Source organism: Tenrec ecaudatus, chromosome 14 (genome assembly GCF_050624435.1).
Source record: "Tenrec ecaudatus isolate mTenEca1 chromosome 14, mTenEca1.hap1, whole genome shotgun sequence".
NCBI classification, from domain to species: Eukaryota; Metazoa; Chordata; class Mammalia; order Afrosoricida; family Tenrecidae; genus Tenrec; species Tenrec ecaudatus.
In genome coordinates, this window is record NC_134543.1 from 15,076,152 (window position 1) to 15,092,132 (window position 15,981).

A 15,981-nucleotide genomic window follows, 5' to 3' on the forward strand; every position below is an offset into this window, starting at 1 on the left:
TGGGGTCTTAAAGGCTTGAAGGTAAACAAGCAGCCATCTAGCAGGGAATCAACAAAGCTCACAAGGAAGAAGCACCCAGCCTGTGTGTGCATGAGGTGTTGAGGGGAGCAGGGAACAGGGACCGGAAGGCCCCAAACCAGCATAGTTAAACCCTGGTGCTTGACCACATCAGGACTCCACACATCGGTGATTTCGACTCAAAACATCAAGTAAACTTTGCACCAGAGCTGGAACAAAGTGTCAGAATCCGACCCTGCAAACGTGATGTTCACAAACAAAAGCAGTTCGTGTTTTAGTCACTGGGCGCTAGTTGGTTTAAACTAGTGCGCGTTGTTTAAACCTTTTGCGGCTGTGTTCCAAGCATTTTGCTATAATTTTCTTAGCTTTTGTGGCTTTTTGTACTGTGTTTAGGTAAAAAAAAAACAAACAAAAAAACATGGGTCCTAAGAAAACGTTTTTTTTTTAAAAAAAGAATCATCATGCTAAGGAACTGGCTAAGTGTGTTATTGATGATAATTTAGTAAACCCTTTTAGAAAACAGTTAAGGAAACGCCAACAGCTGACCACGTTCGACAGATTTGTTTCTCGAGAAAGCCAGCCACGTCCTAGTGAAAAAAGGCAAAGGGAAAACACTCTTGAAAAGCAGTGACCAGCTACTCCTTCCAAACGACACACATACACTCTCTCTCTCCACGTCCGTGTTCACAGATCCAGATCCTCATCCATCTCAAGGTACGGGCCATATTGTAGTTGTTAAAAACTTTAATGTCGTGTTTATTTAAATTATATTACTTAATGCTGAACTTATTTACTTTGAAATTTCTGTGTAATGTTTTATATAAAAAGGCAAGACAAGGGTTAAAAACTTGGTGGTTGGGAATGTGTTAATCTGAGGGAGGGGGGAATGGGGAGGGAGGGGGGGAAAAAAAAAAGAGGACCTGATGCAAGGGGCTTAAGTGGAGAGCAAATGCCTTGAGAATGATTGGGGCAGGGAATGTATGGATGTGCTTTATACAATTGATGTATGTATATGTATGGATTGTGGTAAGAGTTGTATGAGTCCCTAATAAAATGTAAAAGAAGAAAAGAGAAAAAAATGATTAGGGCAAAGACTGTACAGATGTGCTTTATACAATTGATGTATGTATATGCATGAACTGTGAAAAGAATTGTATGAGCCCCAGTAAATTGTTAAAATTAAAAAAAAATAAAATAAAATAAAAAGGAAAAAAAATCATTTTATTGGGGGGCTCGTACAATTCTTATCACCCTCCACACATCCATCCATCGTGTCAAGATCATTTGAGAAAATTGATTTGGAACTCGACTGCATCGTATCTCGATGCTCCTTCCAGAATGGATTAGTGTCGAGGTCGGGTTTTACTGTTTATCAATGCAAATGAGGGGGTGGGAGTGGAGACCCAAAGCCCACCTGGAGATAATTGGACATCCCCTCACAGAAGGGTCACAAGGAAGGGACGAGCCAGCCAGGGTGCAGCCTAGCACTGACAGAACACAAACATTCCTCTAGTTCCTAAATGCTTCCTCCCTCCTACTATCATGACCCCAGTTCAACCTTACAATTCTGGCTAGACCGGAGCATGTACACTGGTATACAGATAAGAGATCTCAACACACCGAATCCAGGACCATAACCCCTCGGGAACAGTAATGGGAGTAGTGAAACCATGAGGTTGGGGGGAAAGTGGGGGGGGGGAGAAGGGAGAAATGGGGATCCGTCTACAATGATCAATGTGTAATCCTCCCCATCCCCCTCCCCAGGGGGATGAGCAACAGTAACATGGGCAAAGGAAGACAGAAGGCAGTGTAAGATGAAAATAATTTATAATTTATCAGGGGTTCATGAGGGTGGGAGAGTGGGAGAGGGAGGGATAAAAGAGGAGCTGATACCAAGGGCCCAAACAGAAAAAAAAATATTTTGAGAATGATGATGGCAACATATGTGCAAATATGCTTGATACAATTGACATGTGGATTGTTATACGAGCTGTAAGAGTTCCCAATAAAATGATTTAGTAAAATTTAAAAAAAAAATGAAGGGGCCCCGAGTGCAGGCAGACAGATGGTTTCTGGAAGCTGGGAAAGGGAAGGAGACAGGTCCTGCCCTAGATCTCCAGGAGGACAGTCCTGGCAACACCTTGATTTTAGAGTTAGACCCCGTGACCTCTGGAACTGCAAGGAATAAGGGGGTGCTGTCTTCCACCAGTATGTGTGGTGACTTGGTCTTACAGCTATAGAAAACCAGTGTGACTTCTCTTCTCCAGAGAAACTTGAAGGTTTAGCCCACCTGTTTTAATGCTCTTGTAAGACGTAGGTGAGTATGGGAGTTGTTTACTCATGACTGCCAGGTGTTCTTGCTTCACATTGTGACTGGTGATTCAAGACAGGGATCTGGAGGCAACAGAGTTGGCCTTGTTTCTTGTGCCTGGCCTTGGAGTTAAACAGATAGATTGGCTTATTTAGGGTAAACCGTCACTGGTTACACCTGGCTGCTTTTAAAAACAAACACTTTTATTTCTGGGGGCGGAGGAGCTCTCCCATTATTTTTTACCTTATTGTTTGGCCTGTCTCCCTCTAGGAGAGATTGCCTTCCCCTTTACCCAAGTTAACACCCATCTCCTCCTTACCCCAGAGGTTTCCAAATTTATTTAGCCTGCTACTCCCTTTTCACACACAAAAAAATTGTGCCCCCCCCCCCACCCCCAGTGGCAATTAAAAACGTTTGAACTATAGCTCAGAATCCAGGACAGAAAAATCGGGGTTCGGCTATGCAGCCTCCCCGAATTGTTCCAGTGCGCCCCCTTCACCACCACCTGGGGGTAGTATTGGCCACTTTGGGAAGCGCGGCTCTAGGCAATGATGTCCTTTCCCCATCCATTCCTGGTAACCATCAGTCTTTTGGGATGCACCTTTATCTTGAAACTTTAAAATAACCGTGTTCTCATACAACAGTTGTCATTTTGTGTTTGACTAACTAGTTTCATTTAGCATATTGTCCTCCAAATCCAACTATGTCATGGGGTGCTTCAGTTTCAACATTATTCTTTAATGATTCGTAGTGTTATATGTGCCAAAGTTTATTAACATGCCCCATGAGAACTGTTAATATTATTCCCCAATAGAATGTCACTCAAGTAGACCATATAGACATATATGTGTGTGTGTGTAACATTTTCTTTTTTCTTGTACTTATCGGCTCCCCATCTTCCCAAACTTCCCCAAGACTCGGCTAATTCACTTTCTGTACAGATTGACCTATCCTGGGATTTATAGACAGAAAAACATTTTAAAAACCCCACAAAACTAACAAACATAACAAAATAGAGAAAAACCTCAATCATAAAGCAGAAATTATTGAAAACTAGAACAAATTTCAAATGGGCCAAAAGGGAGATCAAATGATAAGGTGTTAAGCTTGAGCCTCCCCTGCATCTGCCAGCACCCACTTTCTGCCTGGCAGCAAGGCTGTGTCTGCAGCCCCCGAGGGCCTCAGAGAAGGCTGTGCTGGGGAGGAGTAAGCTGCATCTGCAGCCCCCGCGGGCCTCAGAGAAGGCTGTGCTGGGGAGGAGTAAGCTGCTCTCACCTTCTCTTTTTGGCCGCATTCCTTTCACACAGAACTGAACCAAACTCGCTGCCGGGAGTCGATTCTGACACAGAGCAAGACTATGGGACAGGGTAGCACTGCCCGTGAGCGTCCCTCTTCATGGGAGTGGAAGGCCCCATCTTTCGCCCAAAGAGCCATTGGTGGTTTCCACCTGCTGACCTTGCCTCAGTAGCCCAACACCGCACAGCCACCACGCCACCAGGGCTTTTGAGAGCGGGCGAGATGTGTTTTTTTGAGAGGTTTTTTTGGGGGAAGGTTTTAACTTGTTTTATGAGAGGGCCTTCAAAAGGTTCATTCCATTTTTTTCCTGCAAGCCCTTTCTTTGTACACCATTTAAAATGTGTGCCAATGAGGCCATTTTCATACATTTTAGCAACTAGACTATCTGCCCTCCACGCAGCAGCCTTGGAACGTTCAGAAACCTCAGTCCAGTGCCCCCCCTCACACCTGCTCTGTAGCTAAGCCTCCCCTCAGGCTTGGTCTCCTCTCACAGCAGGTGCACTTGTTCCAGCAGCTACTCTGCACCAGGCAGGGGGTGGTGGGGTGGTGGTGGGGGATGAGGGGGTGTCCCAAAGAGAAAGAAGTCCAGAGAAGAGACAAGTCAGACAGATCCATGATGATTCGTATTGAGGCTAGGAAAGACCCCAGGTCCCAGGGAAGAGTGGGGCAGGATGAGGGGCAATCACTCACAATGTACCAGGGGGTGTCACCTGTAGCCTGGGCTGCAAACAGAGGGTCGGGGGCCGAGGGGGAGTGGTGCTGGTGGTGTGAGCAGACAGCGTGGAAGCAGAGGGCCTCTGTTCAGGGACCATGCAGTTAGGATGCTTGGACAAGATGGCAAGAGAGATGCATTATAAAACACAAGCGATGAGGAACCTTATCTTGTCCGCAAGTAGAAACTCAACCTACCATCCACTGTGGTCGAGCCGGTTCTGACCGATCGGGACCCTCTCGGATAGGGCAGAGCTGCCCCTGTGGGTTTCTGAGACGATAACTCTTTACAAGACCAGAGGGCCTGTCTTTCTACTTTGGGGTGAGTCTGAGCCACTCCACTTGTGCTAGCAGCCCAAAGCTTAACCCACGGCACCACCAGGAACCCTTGGAGAGTGACCCAGCATCGTTTCATGTCACCACGGTGGCGACTTGGGCGGCACAGGAAAGCAACACAGACGTGTTAGTCTGCCAACAAAAGAGGGTGGAAAGGACATTGAGTTCCTGGCCATTTGGGATATTTATTAATGAAGATCAGACCTTCAAAGGAGAGTCAGTCTCTAATGCCCATCTCGATGATTTTAAGAGTTGGTCCTTCTAAGTCGCTACTGTCACCTGTGACCCTGGGGCGCTGACCAGCCCGGGAGTGCAGTGGCCGCAGACAAGGGAATTCATTCGAAGTCTCAATGTACTCCGTGTCACTGTCACCGTCAATGACATTCACGGAGGTCTCCTGGTATATGAATTCTGAAACGGGGTATTTTTCCCAGTTTGAAGGTTTGTGCTTTGTTTCATCATTCACCTGGTGAATTATAACTTCTTCTGAATACTTCTTTGCGTTCGAGGTGGGCAGGTAGAAATCATTTGTGGGAGAGAGTAGCTCTTTCTCATTCTTCTGAACAGAGAAGATGTTCAAAAGCTTTTGGTATTCTTGACGCTCCTGCTGAACTGTTATTTCATGTGTTCTTTTAAATTCCATTTGTTCTGAAATCTCAGTCTTTTCAAAATCAGTGACAGTCAGCATCTCGGCATCATCTTGTTTCACTGAGGTCTGGTCAGTCAAGAATCCCAAGTTCGCCTTCAGGACATGCAGCAGGTGGCGCATTTTCCCCTAGGATCAAGAAAACAATGGCTTCAAGTAAGCTGGTGAAATTGAATTACTTTTGTCTGTAGTACTGCTAATTAATACTCTCCCTTCTCCTCACCCTCCTGGAAATAAGGGGTGAGGGAGCAGAGCTGGGAATCCCTGCTTTTAGTGCATTCTTTGAGGGTGGGGAAAAAAAAACAAACCTCACAATTATTTCTACATTAGAAATTTTCTAAGGAAAAGACAAACCTCTTCCAAATGATGCTTGTTTTCTTTAATATGTCTCTCAAACAGTCGTTCTAAGAACCTACAAGTGAGAAATAGAAACGTCAGGGTCTCAAGATAAGGCAGTCCCACTCAATACAAACGCGCGCGGTAACGTGAGACTGCTAAAGAATGGGAGATGGTGCTTGGATTCAGTCTTCCTCTCCCAGATAGGATGTGGCCTATCCTGTCCTGTCAGATTCTCTGAACTGGGGGCTCTTTTGTCTTCTGTTACACCATTGCCTCGAGGTTCATAAGGAGGTTATAAGATTAAATGAAGTACAACACCCAAAATCTCTCTTAAAACTGCTAATATTTTGGAATATTCATTCACTCATAGGCATTTCCTATGCATATATATTACTTTATCAACACTGGAGTCAAACAATATAGGTAATCCATTTTGTTGTTATCAACAATATATTTTATCTTACTATATCAGCCAGATCATTTTTACGACATCATTTTCAATATATCAATGGCTCTCACTGCAGTTCATCCAGCCAATCCTTGAGTATTCAACGTTCAGCTATTGGTTTTTCCTTTCGCTAAATGCATGCTGCAGCGAGGTGAGGTGGCTTTAAGAGGGTTGTAATGAATGAGATGAAATAAAAGGGGCAGGAATTGTGGGAAGGAAGACGACCGTCTGCCCAGTAAGGCTTCGCACAATTCACCATGAAATGTTGACACACAGGAAACCCAGCCCCCGCCCCAGTGCCACGAAAGCTCTACAACACTGAGAACAAATGGAAAGGTTTTAAACCAACTTTTAAAAGGCAAACATTCCAAACCAGATCTCGAAAGCTGAAGAAATAAATAGAACAATTGCCAAAAAGTTAGGTCTTTTTGATTTCTTTTTATCCAAATAATGCTGTTTGCTTTTCTTTAAAAAACAAACGAGGGGCTCCGTGTAGGGGGAGACTTCATCAGCAAGGTCTGCCTGCTGCGGACCAGTGCAGGGAGAGCACATCATGCACGGCCACAGCGATGCACGTTTGCCGTCCGCATGAAGCCTGGTGCCCAGTGAGGGCGAGGCGCGCGCCGCTGGCTGAGCTCTGCAAATCCCCATCCGTTTCCGGAGTGCACACCTAGCTCTTCTGCAAGCGACAGGGGAAGGGCTTCTAGTCTGGTGTAACCAAGGGACCTAACAATATTTAAGATGAATAAAATCTCATCATTTTTTAGAACTCTTCCAAACTGTGAACTTGCCTTAGTACAGGAAGTAAACATTCTGGACACTTCGCTATGGATTACAAGCATCTGATCCCCTTAAAAAGCAGTACGATTTTTTTATTCCTCCTCTGTGGGAATCAGTTAAAATTGGCACCATGTTGAGGGTACTTTAAAGACCCTGCACCCCCGACTGCAATGTTGAAGGTCTAACCTGTTGGAGAATAACCCAAGTTTCAAGACTTCATCCGTTATGTCCTCAATGAAGCTCAGGTACAGCAGTTCTTCTTCACTGCGAAGACAAGGCGAGCGGCCAGAGAGCCGTTACTTACAGAAGGTGACAATGAACAAGCACCTAACTTGAGACCGCTCTTTACTCTTACCAATGACCCTCACTCTCCCTCCTCCTCCTATTCAACGGGATGTTCTGACATGAACACGTCTACCCTCTCGGATTATGCACGGAGCACTATTTCTGAAAATGAGCAAATAGCTCCTAGTACATGGAGTACGACAATTACAGGCCTGGGCAGCATTAACAGCAATAAAAATAATCAGCATACCAAATGAATAACCAAGGTCAAGGAACAATCCCACGTGATCTGTGATCCTTTAAGGGTGACTGTTCTCACCGAGGGTTTACAATGCCTCAGGCCCACAAAGCAAGCAGATGCTGGGGCAAGGCTCTTACAGGAGCAAGGAGGGGCGCCTTCAAGTTCAACTGTGAGATCTGCTCTGCTCTCAAGAGAGCATCTTTGTTTTAAGGTTGGGGAATTTATTGAGGGAAAACATTAATTTTTTTCTCAAATGGTGAGTTCAACTCCTCAATTTCTGAAGGAGATAAAGCATTTTTACAGAAATGCATGGCCACCGAGTCAATAGCAACCCTAGATGGGGCTTCCCAGGCCGTAACTTTTCCTGGGAACAGCCAGCCCCCGCTGTGGAATGGTTGGGGGACTTGAACCATCAAGCCTGTGGTTAGCAGTCTAACATCTACCTGATAGAGCCCCCAGAGCTGCCGTTCGAAGATGGTAGAAGATTACAATGTCAGATAAAAAGGAGGATCCAGTACTTCAGCAGAAAATTTGAGAATTAGTGAAGTTCTACAAAATAGATGATTTTCTCGGGGCCGGGGTGGGGGGAGCGGGAGAACCCAGCTGAGCTGAAACTAGAAGTCTAGTTTTGAGAATGATGAGGGCAACAAATGAACAAATGTGCTTGACACAATGGATATATGTATGGATTGTGATAAGAGTTGTACGAGCCCCCAATAAAATGATTACAAAACAACACAAAACTACAAGTCTAACAGGTGCAGAGATTGTGCGAGGTTAGGCACCTCTAAGCAGAGTATTCTGACCCAGCAGAAGTCTATTTCTCAAAAGCTCTTCTTTATTATTTTCAGCTTTTTTACTTGTAAAAATCAAACACGATTAACCTCCACCCCCACCTGCAGAGTACAACAGCTCCCCAGCGGCTCTCAAGGCCGGGTCCCTTTAGAAGCTTTGCACTAGCCCTTTCTTCCAAGGCCCCTCTGGGTTCAAGGCATCAAACATTTGGTTAGCAGCCAAGCACTCAATTCGTTGTGACACTCAGGGGTCCCAGTTGGGGGGCAGGGAGATAGCAGGTATGATTAACATATGGACGAATTTCTACTGGCTATAAAAATGACATGATGGTTATTATGTCACAAAGTTGTCATTATTTTCTCAAATGTAGCATGGTTTTAGGGGTGGGGAAGACCTGGCCTGCTGGCCCTATGAGGCTTGGGACATCATCAATACCAGCTAACACCACAGGCCTCATCAGCGAGAAGTAGTTCTAGCTATCACATTAGGGGTGAGTTTATTAAACGTTTCGCAGTATGTCCCAGAGGGATGTTATCAATAGCCAGCAGAAATCAGGTTCCCGACCCATTCTCGGGCACTGCCGTCCTAAAGCTGGTGCTGGGAAGCACGGCTGGTGTCCCAGCAGACTTATTTGATGCATGGTGTGCATGATCTTACACTCTTGACTTCCACTCAGCAAAATAAAGAGGTAAAAATGATCTTACTCAGAGTGAATGTTTCTCCCGGAACAAGGCTGTACAGAATACTTAGTTATTGTCCTGGAAAGAGAAGTGAAAACATCTCAGTGAAACAATGTTGGCACACACTCGTGTTCACTAGTGCACAACACGGTTTCAGAACTGGTGCTGAGCACGTTCACGTTCCCGATCTGCTTCAACCCTCAGAGCCACCCGGCAGGCATGATGGGCGGGTTAGGACTTCCCCGGGGTACCCAGAGTGTGCTGTGGTCAGAGAGGCCAAGTAACTCATCCAGGTTTCATGCTAATAAACAGCAAAGGTAGTAGCATTTTTTAACAGTAGTGTACTAGTGATAAATTCAAAGCCCCTTTTACACGTAGACCATGCACTTCTCTAAGGATCCCTGGTGGCACTGCAGATCAGGCAATGGGCTATAGAGTCGTCATTTTAAATCGACCAGCCACTCTGTGGGATAAGCAGAGGCTGTGTGCTCATGTCAGGATTTCAAGTCTTACTGACAGTTCTGGGGGCACCTGGGAGAGGGGAAGGCAGGAGAAAGGAAGTGGGTGTTAGCAAACCCAGGGACAAGGGAACAACCAGTGATCTAAAATCAGTGGCGAGGAGAGTGTAGAGTCCTGCTAGGGCTTGATCAAGGGCGATATAAAGAAGAATTACTGAAACCCAAATGAAGGCTGAGCATGATAGTGGGACAAGAGGAAAGTAAAAGGAAATAGAGGAAAGAACCAGGAGGCAAAGGGCACTTATAGAGGTCTAAATAAAGGCATGTACATATGTAAATGTTTATATATTACAATGGAGAAATAGAGCTATGTGCATATATGTATAGGTTTAGTATTAAGGTAGCAGATGGACAGTGGGCCTCCACTCAAGTACTCCCTCAATGCAAGAACATTTTGTTTTATTAAACTGGTATTTCATGATGCTCACCTTCCCGACACAATCGCTGAAGACAAAGCGGGTGAATAAGTAAATGTGGTGAGGAAAGCTGATGGAGCCCGGCTATCAAAAGATACAGCATCTAGGGTCTTAAACACTTGAAGGTAAACAAGCAGCCATCTAGCTCAGAAGCAACAAAGCCCACATGGAAGAAGCACAGCAGCCTGTGTGATCACGAGATGTCTATAGGATCAGGTATCAGACATCATCAGAACAAAAAATTGTATCATTGTGAATGAGGGGGAGTGCAGACCGGGGACCCAAAGCCCATCTGTAGGGAACTGGACATTACAGAAGGGCCTCAGGGAGGAGACAAGCCAGTCAGGGTGCAGTGTAGCAACAATGAAACATATAACTTTCCTCTAGTTCTTTAATGTTTTCTCCCCCACACTAACATAATCCCAATTCTACCTTACAAATCTGGCTGGACCAAAGGATATACACTTGTACAGATAAGAGCTGGAAACACAGGGAATCCAGGACAGATAAACCCCTCAGGACCAATAATGAGAGTAGCAATACCAGGAGGGGAAGGGGAAAGTGAGGGGTGAAAGGGGGAACTGATCACAATGATCTACATATAACCCCCTCCCTGGGGGACAGACAACAGAAAAGTGGGTGAAGGGAGACGTCGGACAGTGTAAGACAAGACAAAATAGTAATTTATAAATTATCAAGGGTTTATGAGGGAGGGAGGGGAAAACGAGGAGCTGATACCAAGGGCTCAAGTAGAAAGAAGATGTTTTGAGAAAGATGATGCTAATGTACAAATGTGCTTGACACATTGATGTATATGTATGGATTGTGACAAGCCCCCAATAAAATGATTTTTTAAAAAGAGTGTTGGAATTAGCTGGAGGGTTCTGGGTTTCCCTCCAAGAATGGCACCACCCGACTACAAACAAGGACAAGCTGACCTTGTTTCTATAGCAATGGGGTCTCTGAGTGGCGTGGTGGTGCACACAGTGACGTGCTGAGACTGGTGGTTCAAATCTAGCCAGCGGCCCCTCAAGTGGCGGCTCAGTGACAGCCACGGACCCCTCTGCAGCACAGCCGCCTCAGACACGCCTGCGGTCTCCTGAGTTGGAGCCCACTTGCCGGCAACTGGTTTGATTTCCTAACACACGAGGGGGCTTCAAAAAGTTCATGCAAAGAGGACATAAAAAGAAAATAGAATTTTTCCATGGATTTTTGAAGATTGTTTTATTTTAAAAATCATTGTATTGGGGGCTCATACAGCTCTTACCACAATCCATACATGCATCCCTGTGTCAAGCACATTTGTACATTTGTTGCCATCATCTTTCTCACACCATTTTCTTTCTACTTGAGCCCTTGGTTATCAGCTCTTGAACCCTTGATAATTTATAAATTATTATATTTTTATGTCTTACACTGACCTATGTCTCCCTTCACCCACTTTTCTATTGTCCGTCCCCCGGGGTGGGGTTATATGTAGATCACTGTGATCGGTTCTCCATTTCTGCCCCCATCTCCCCCTTCCCTCCTGATATTGCTAACTCTCATTCTTGGTCTTGAGGGGTTTATCTGTCCTGGATTCCCTGTGCTTCCAGGTCTTATCTGTACCATGTACACGCTCTGGTCTAGCTGGATTTGTACGGTAGAACTGGGATCGTGAGTGGGGTGGGTGGGCAGGAAGCAATAAAGACCTAGAGGAAGGTTGTGTACTTCGTCGGTGACATACTGCACGCTGACTCGAAGCCTCCTTTATAAGTAACGCTGGACACAGATCTTCCTTTACATAGACTTTTTAAGTGGTCATCACGATCAATGTTGTCACTGTCAACTGTGTGACCATTAGCCAAGGTGAAGCCTTTTAGTTAGGTGTGCTCAAGTAGACTAGTTCACCGGACAGGCACTCCTCAGCTGAAAGCAGGGTTACGGTATGTTCTACACTCTGCCATGGAAGCCGAGTTACTTCCTTTCCCCGTGGCAGCCTGCTGGATGGCAGTGTGCTAGAGCGAGTGATAACACGACTGCCCGGGAGTGAGCAGCTGGGAGCCAGAGCACCAGCAAATTGGGAAAACAAACAAAAAGTGTGACACCCCCTAAACCGACTAGCTGGTAAATGACACACTCTAGTTACTTTAGAGGTAAATTGCTAATCTGGAGAAAAACCTTCCATTTTCGGGGTCACTGTTTACATTCAGCGGCCGGGCGGTGGCAGTGGGCTGCCAACTGCAAGGCCAGCCCTTCCAAACCACCAGCCGCTCGCTCGCTGGGGGAGCCGGATGGGGCACGAACAGTGGCCTCCCGGAGAGCTACCTGAAGCTGCCCCGCCTGCGCGACGACCCCCAACTCCTCTGCCCGCTCACTGCTCTGCCCAAGTGCTTCCTCTGGGCCACGTGTGCCTTCATCTCGAAATCAACCCCTGACACGGACAGGTGAGACTATTGAAGACATTTTAAGGGGAAGAATGCAAGTTAGTGTTCCCTTTGCCTTTATTAGTGAATTAGCATCAGTAATTCAGCTAAACTGTTATTGAGCCTCCATCTCTTGCGCATTTCCTGAGAGAAGTCTTCCTGCTGTTGAGCGCCCCCGGCAGCGTGTGATGAAGGCAGTACTCACGTTGCCTGCGCTGCCAGTCTGTCCTCGAGGGCGCGCTCGCCTAAAGCAGCGGAGATGCTTTCTCCTCGGTGGGTTACCTGGGTGAGGCATTCTGGAAAACGCCATCTTTGATGTCGTCCCACATTAAGTCACACCCTTGGGAAGGTACAGGGGCTAGTTTTCCTTTGGTGTCATCCGTTATACAATGAGGTGCCTGGGGTACAAGAAGAACAGATCTGTAGTTGACTTCAGAAGGACAGGTGAGAGCAGAAATAAAACCGGACACAGCCGGGTGCCAAGGAAAGAATGGCGATGTCCAGGGTTGACAAGTGACTAATTTAATTATGTAAAAGAAATGTTTTAGCATGATTTTCCCATCAATCAGTACTTTTAAAAAGCTGGTTTCCCAGTGTGGGCTGTTTGGGAGAATAAAGAAGACCACACTCCACAGTGGCCTAAACCACTTAGTATAGTTCGCTACTATTTTGTGGCCTGCATTTAAAAAAAAAAAAGCTGGTTTCAAGTAAGGTGAACCACCAAGTTCTTGTATTTTAGTGAGAAAACATTATAATGGCATTAAGAAATCACCACAAATAAGCCTCTAAAGAGAAAAGGAGGCAGATTTGAGAAAAGGTAAGTGTATTTGAGGAAAACTCATTATTCAGAAATTCAAACAGCCCCTGTGTGAAATGTCAGCATGTCACATGTGCAGAAGCAGGGTTGCACCGGCAGTAGGAGCTACAATGTTAACAAACTTCTAGAGTAACGGAAACTTGCAGGGGATCCTCGCCATGTGGGTGGGGCACCCACCAAGCCTACCATTCCTGATCTCTTCGTCACAGGGCTCATTTGCATACTCTGCCCAGAGTTTAGAAAGAGTGCTGTGTTCAAAGATGGGTCCACGGCAGTGAGGATGACACTCACAGTGATCTAGAAGGAGCAGGCCATCCTGAGCCACACCCCAGCACCACTGTTCACACAGATGGCAAAACCAATACCCAGCTTTCCATGGAAAAGAAGAGACGCAGGATAAGCAACACACTGTTACGAAGAACAGGGCGGGAGGCCTCTCACTGCTCTGTCTACACAGGCTGCTCCGCAGTCCCAGTAGGGAAAGCAGCACAGTGCTGTATAATGAGACAGCAGACCAACGGACAGGGCAGGGCAGGGCAGGACAGGAACCAGAAGCAAATCCACCCAGCTACAGCCGACTGCTTTTTAACCAAGGGCTCAAATGCACCAAGTCGGGGAGACAGAGCCTCTGCACAAACGATGCTGGCAAACCTGGAACTCTGCTTGCAGAAGAAAGAAGCAGGGCTCACACCTCATTCCATATACAAAAATGAGCTCAAGATGACTTAAAATACCTACATGTGAAACAGAGAACTATAATGATCACTAATAAAAAAAGAAAAACTACTTCAGGCCCTAAAATATGGCATAAACACAGAATCAAACATCACGAAAAACATAAAGCAGAAGGCCAAATAGAGGGCTGGGTTATGGGTAAAGATTTGGGGCACATGCAATAAAAATAAACTATTTCTGCATTAGTTTCTTTAGCTATCTGAGGAGCTAACCTCCTAAGTCTCAAGCTGGTACTAACCACCGTTTATCACACACACCAGGCTCGATACTTGACCCACATCCAAGTGTGGTTTTTCTAGAGGTGCAAACTCAGTAGTGAGAGGGGTGTAAGTTGCCCTTGACTCTCTTCTATTCCCTAGTCTGTGCTTGAAAATTTAACAGACTATTATTATTTTTTTAACAAACAAACTCAGTATAAGTTTGCTACCATCCAATTAAAGAATCATTTTCATGGGGGCTTATACAACTCTTATCACAATCCATACATACATCTACTGTATCAAGCACATTTGTGCATTTGTTGCTATCATCATTCTCAAAACAAGATCAGTTTGCCTCAAAATCAAAGTTAGAGCTAAAATATTTTTTAAAAACTGCTTGCTAATCCTCCAAAACCTACTTAATTGTCTAGAAAATAGCAAACATAAGAGAAAGAGAGCTATCTAGTTTTATAAAATGCACGATTTCCAGTAATCACTGAATTCTTTAAAGATTCCAGTATTTTAGCTGGCTCCTTCACTAACTCAAGTCTGAATCTTTTGTAAACAAATTAAAGGCACTTCATTAATCTGTCCAGTCAGTCAATTAATCACCCAGGAAAGATGCTAGTAAGCAAAAGATTTTTCAGACTGGGCAGGACCCATCTGGCCAGGGAGCAGTACCGACCGTGCGTGTAAATAAGCGCAATTGTAGGTACTGGCTGTAGCCCATACACGTGTCGCCAAGAGAATGTACTTCACAGGGCTCATCATTACACAAAAGCATTAGGTCCAAATAGTTACAGGTGTTCTATTTTAAGTTGAAGTGTATAATTCAAATGCAACAATATAAAATATCACACTTCTATTACCTGCTTTATGCTGGTTCCCGAATCCGTCAAGTTTTCAGTCTTGGCTGTCTTAAAGTCAGAGCTGTAATATTTCAAAAGAAGTGGCTATAAACCTTCAAACTAGAAATGATGTGATAACAAGCCTTACTGCCTAGAAAATGATGCATGCAAATGAGTATTGAGAGAGAGAATGAGTTTGAGTTATCCTCATAAAATGAGTAATTTCCAGTAACATACTCAAGATTTGGCTCATGTAATATGCATGCTTTTTCCTTTGTTGAATACCAGGAAGAAATCAGTGGGACAGAATAGCTTTAGAAGATGAGAAACATTACCTTCATGAGCAATCATAATTTTAATTATGATTGGAAAGGATACGATAGACTCGCTTCCCTCATCTCTTCCCAATGTGGCAAGTTCTAGCCAACATCCAATTCTCGAATCCTTTGGCTGAGAACCCATCTGATCTTATTGTCCTTCTTGTCTGTACCCAGAGAAAACCCTATTCGTTTTTAACTTCCTAAAATAACTAAAACCTACTAGCCTTCGATATTTGTTCACATGACACTAAGGGAAAATAAAACCTCAAGTCAGCTAACATTTAACACTGTGTAAGCTTTGCTTGCTTCATCATTCATTTGGCAAAGTTTTCCAGGCATTGGTGATGTGCCAGGCACTGTGGAATAGGAAAGCATTACTGAGGTACATGGCACACGATTCCTAGAAATCGCCCCAATTCTTTACACAGTTCCTGGGGAATTGTGGCTACACAAGACTGGGTTGCATATTTGAGGGAGTGAGAGACAGTCTGGATGATTGTTTGTTTTCCCCCCGTTGACTATCATTTTGCTATTTTTAATGTGGATCAGTAAACATGTTTACACAAGTGCTGTCTGATGACATATTTAGAGACTCCGCTGTAAAGAATGCTTACTATTGGAAAGCATTTACAAGGCCTAGTACTATTGTTTGAAACAATAAATAGAGAAAAGGGACTATTCATGTTTACAAGGAGACTGACAGGTTTAATAGCTCACTTTCCTGCATTTTTTCGTCAACACTCATTGTCATGATTCCAATGCTATAGGCGAAATCAAGTCACATTATCCTCATTCTAACCAGAGGAGCATTTCCAGGCTTTCATGAGGCATCAAAC

At 44.9% G+C, this 15,981-nt stretch overlaps 1 protein-coding gene and 1 pseudogene across 4 annotated transcripts in view; one reads left to right on the forward strand and one right to left on the reverse strand.

Annotated features, from left to right (window-relative positions):
* Positions 1–2,758: 2,758 nt before the first annotated feature.
* SPATA7 (spermatogenesis associated 7) overlaps positions 2,759–15,981 on the reverse strand; it is a 34,273-nt gene continuing 21,050 nt past the window's right edge. For 3 of the 4 annotated variants that reach the window (XM_075531059.1, XM_075531057.1, XM_075531058.1), the window contains 6 exons: positions 14,847–14,907; positions 12,508–12,623; positions 8,911–8,964; positions 7,072–7,149; positions 5,673–5,730; positions 2,760–5,447 (listed from right to left, as the gene is read on the reverse strand). In XM_075531059.1, coding sequence (XP_075387174.1) covers positions 4,890–5,447; positions 5,673–5,730; positions 7,072–7,149; positions 8,911–8,964; positions 12,508–12,623; positions 14,847–14,907 — 925 coding nt within the window. In that variant the 3' untranslated portion in view covers positions 2,760–4,889. Of the gene's footprint in view, positions 5,448–5,672; positions 5,731–7,071; positions 7,150–8,910; positions 8,965–12,507; positions 12,624–14,846; positions 14,908–15,981 lie in introns of all 4 variants that reach the window. The other variant, XM_075531060.1, reaches the window with a different exon arrangement.
* Positions 12,784–12,908, forward strand: LOC142427108 (small nucleolar RNA SNORA4; annotated as a pseudogene).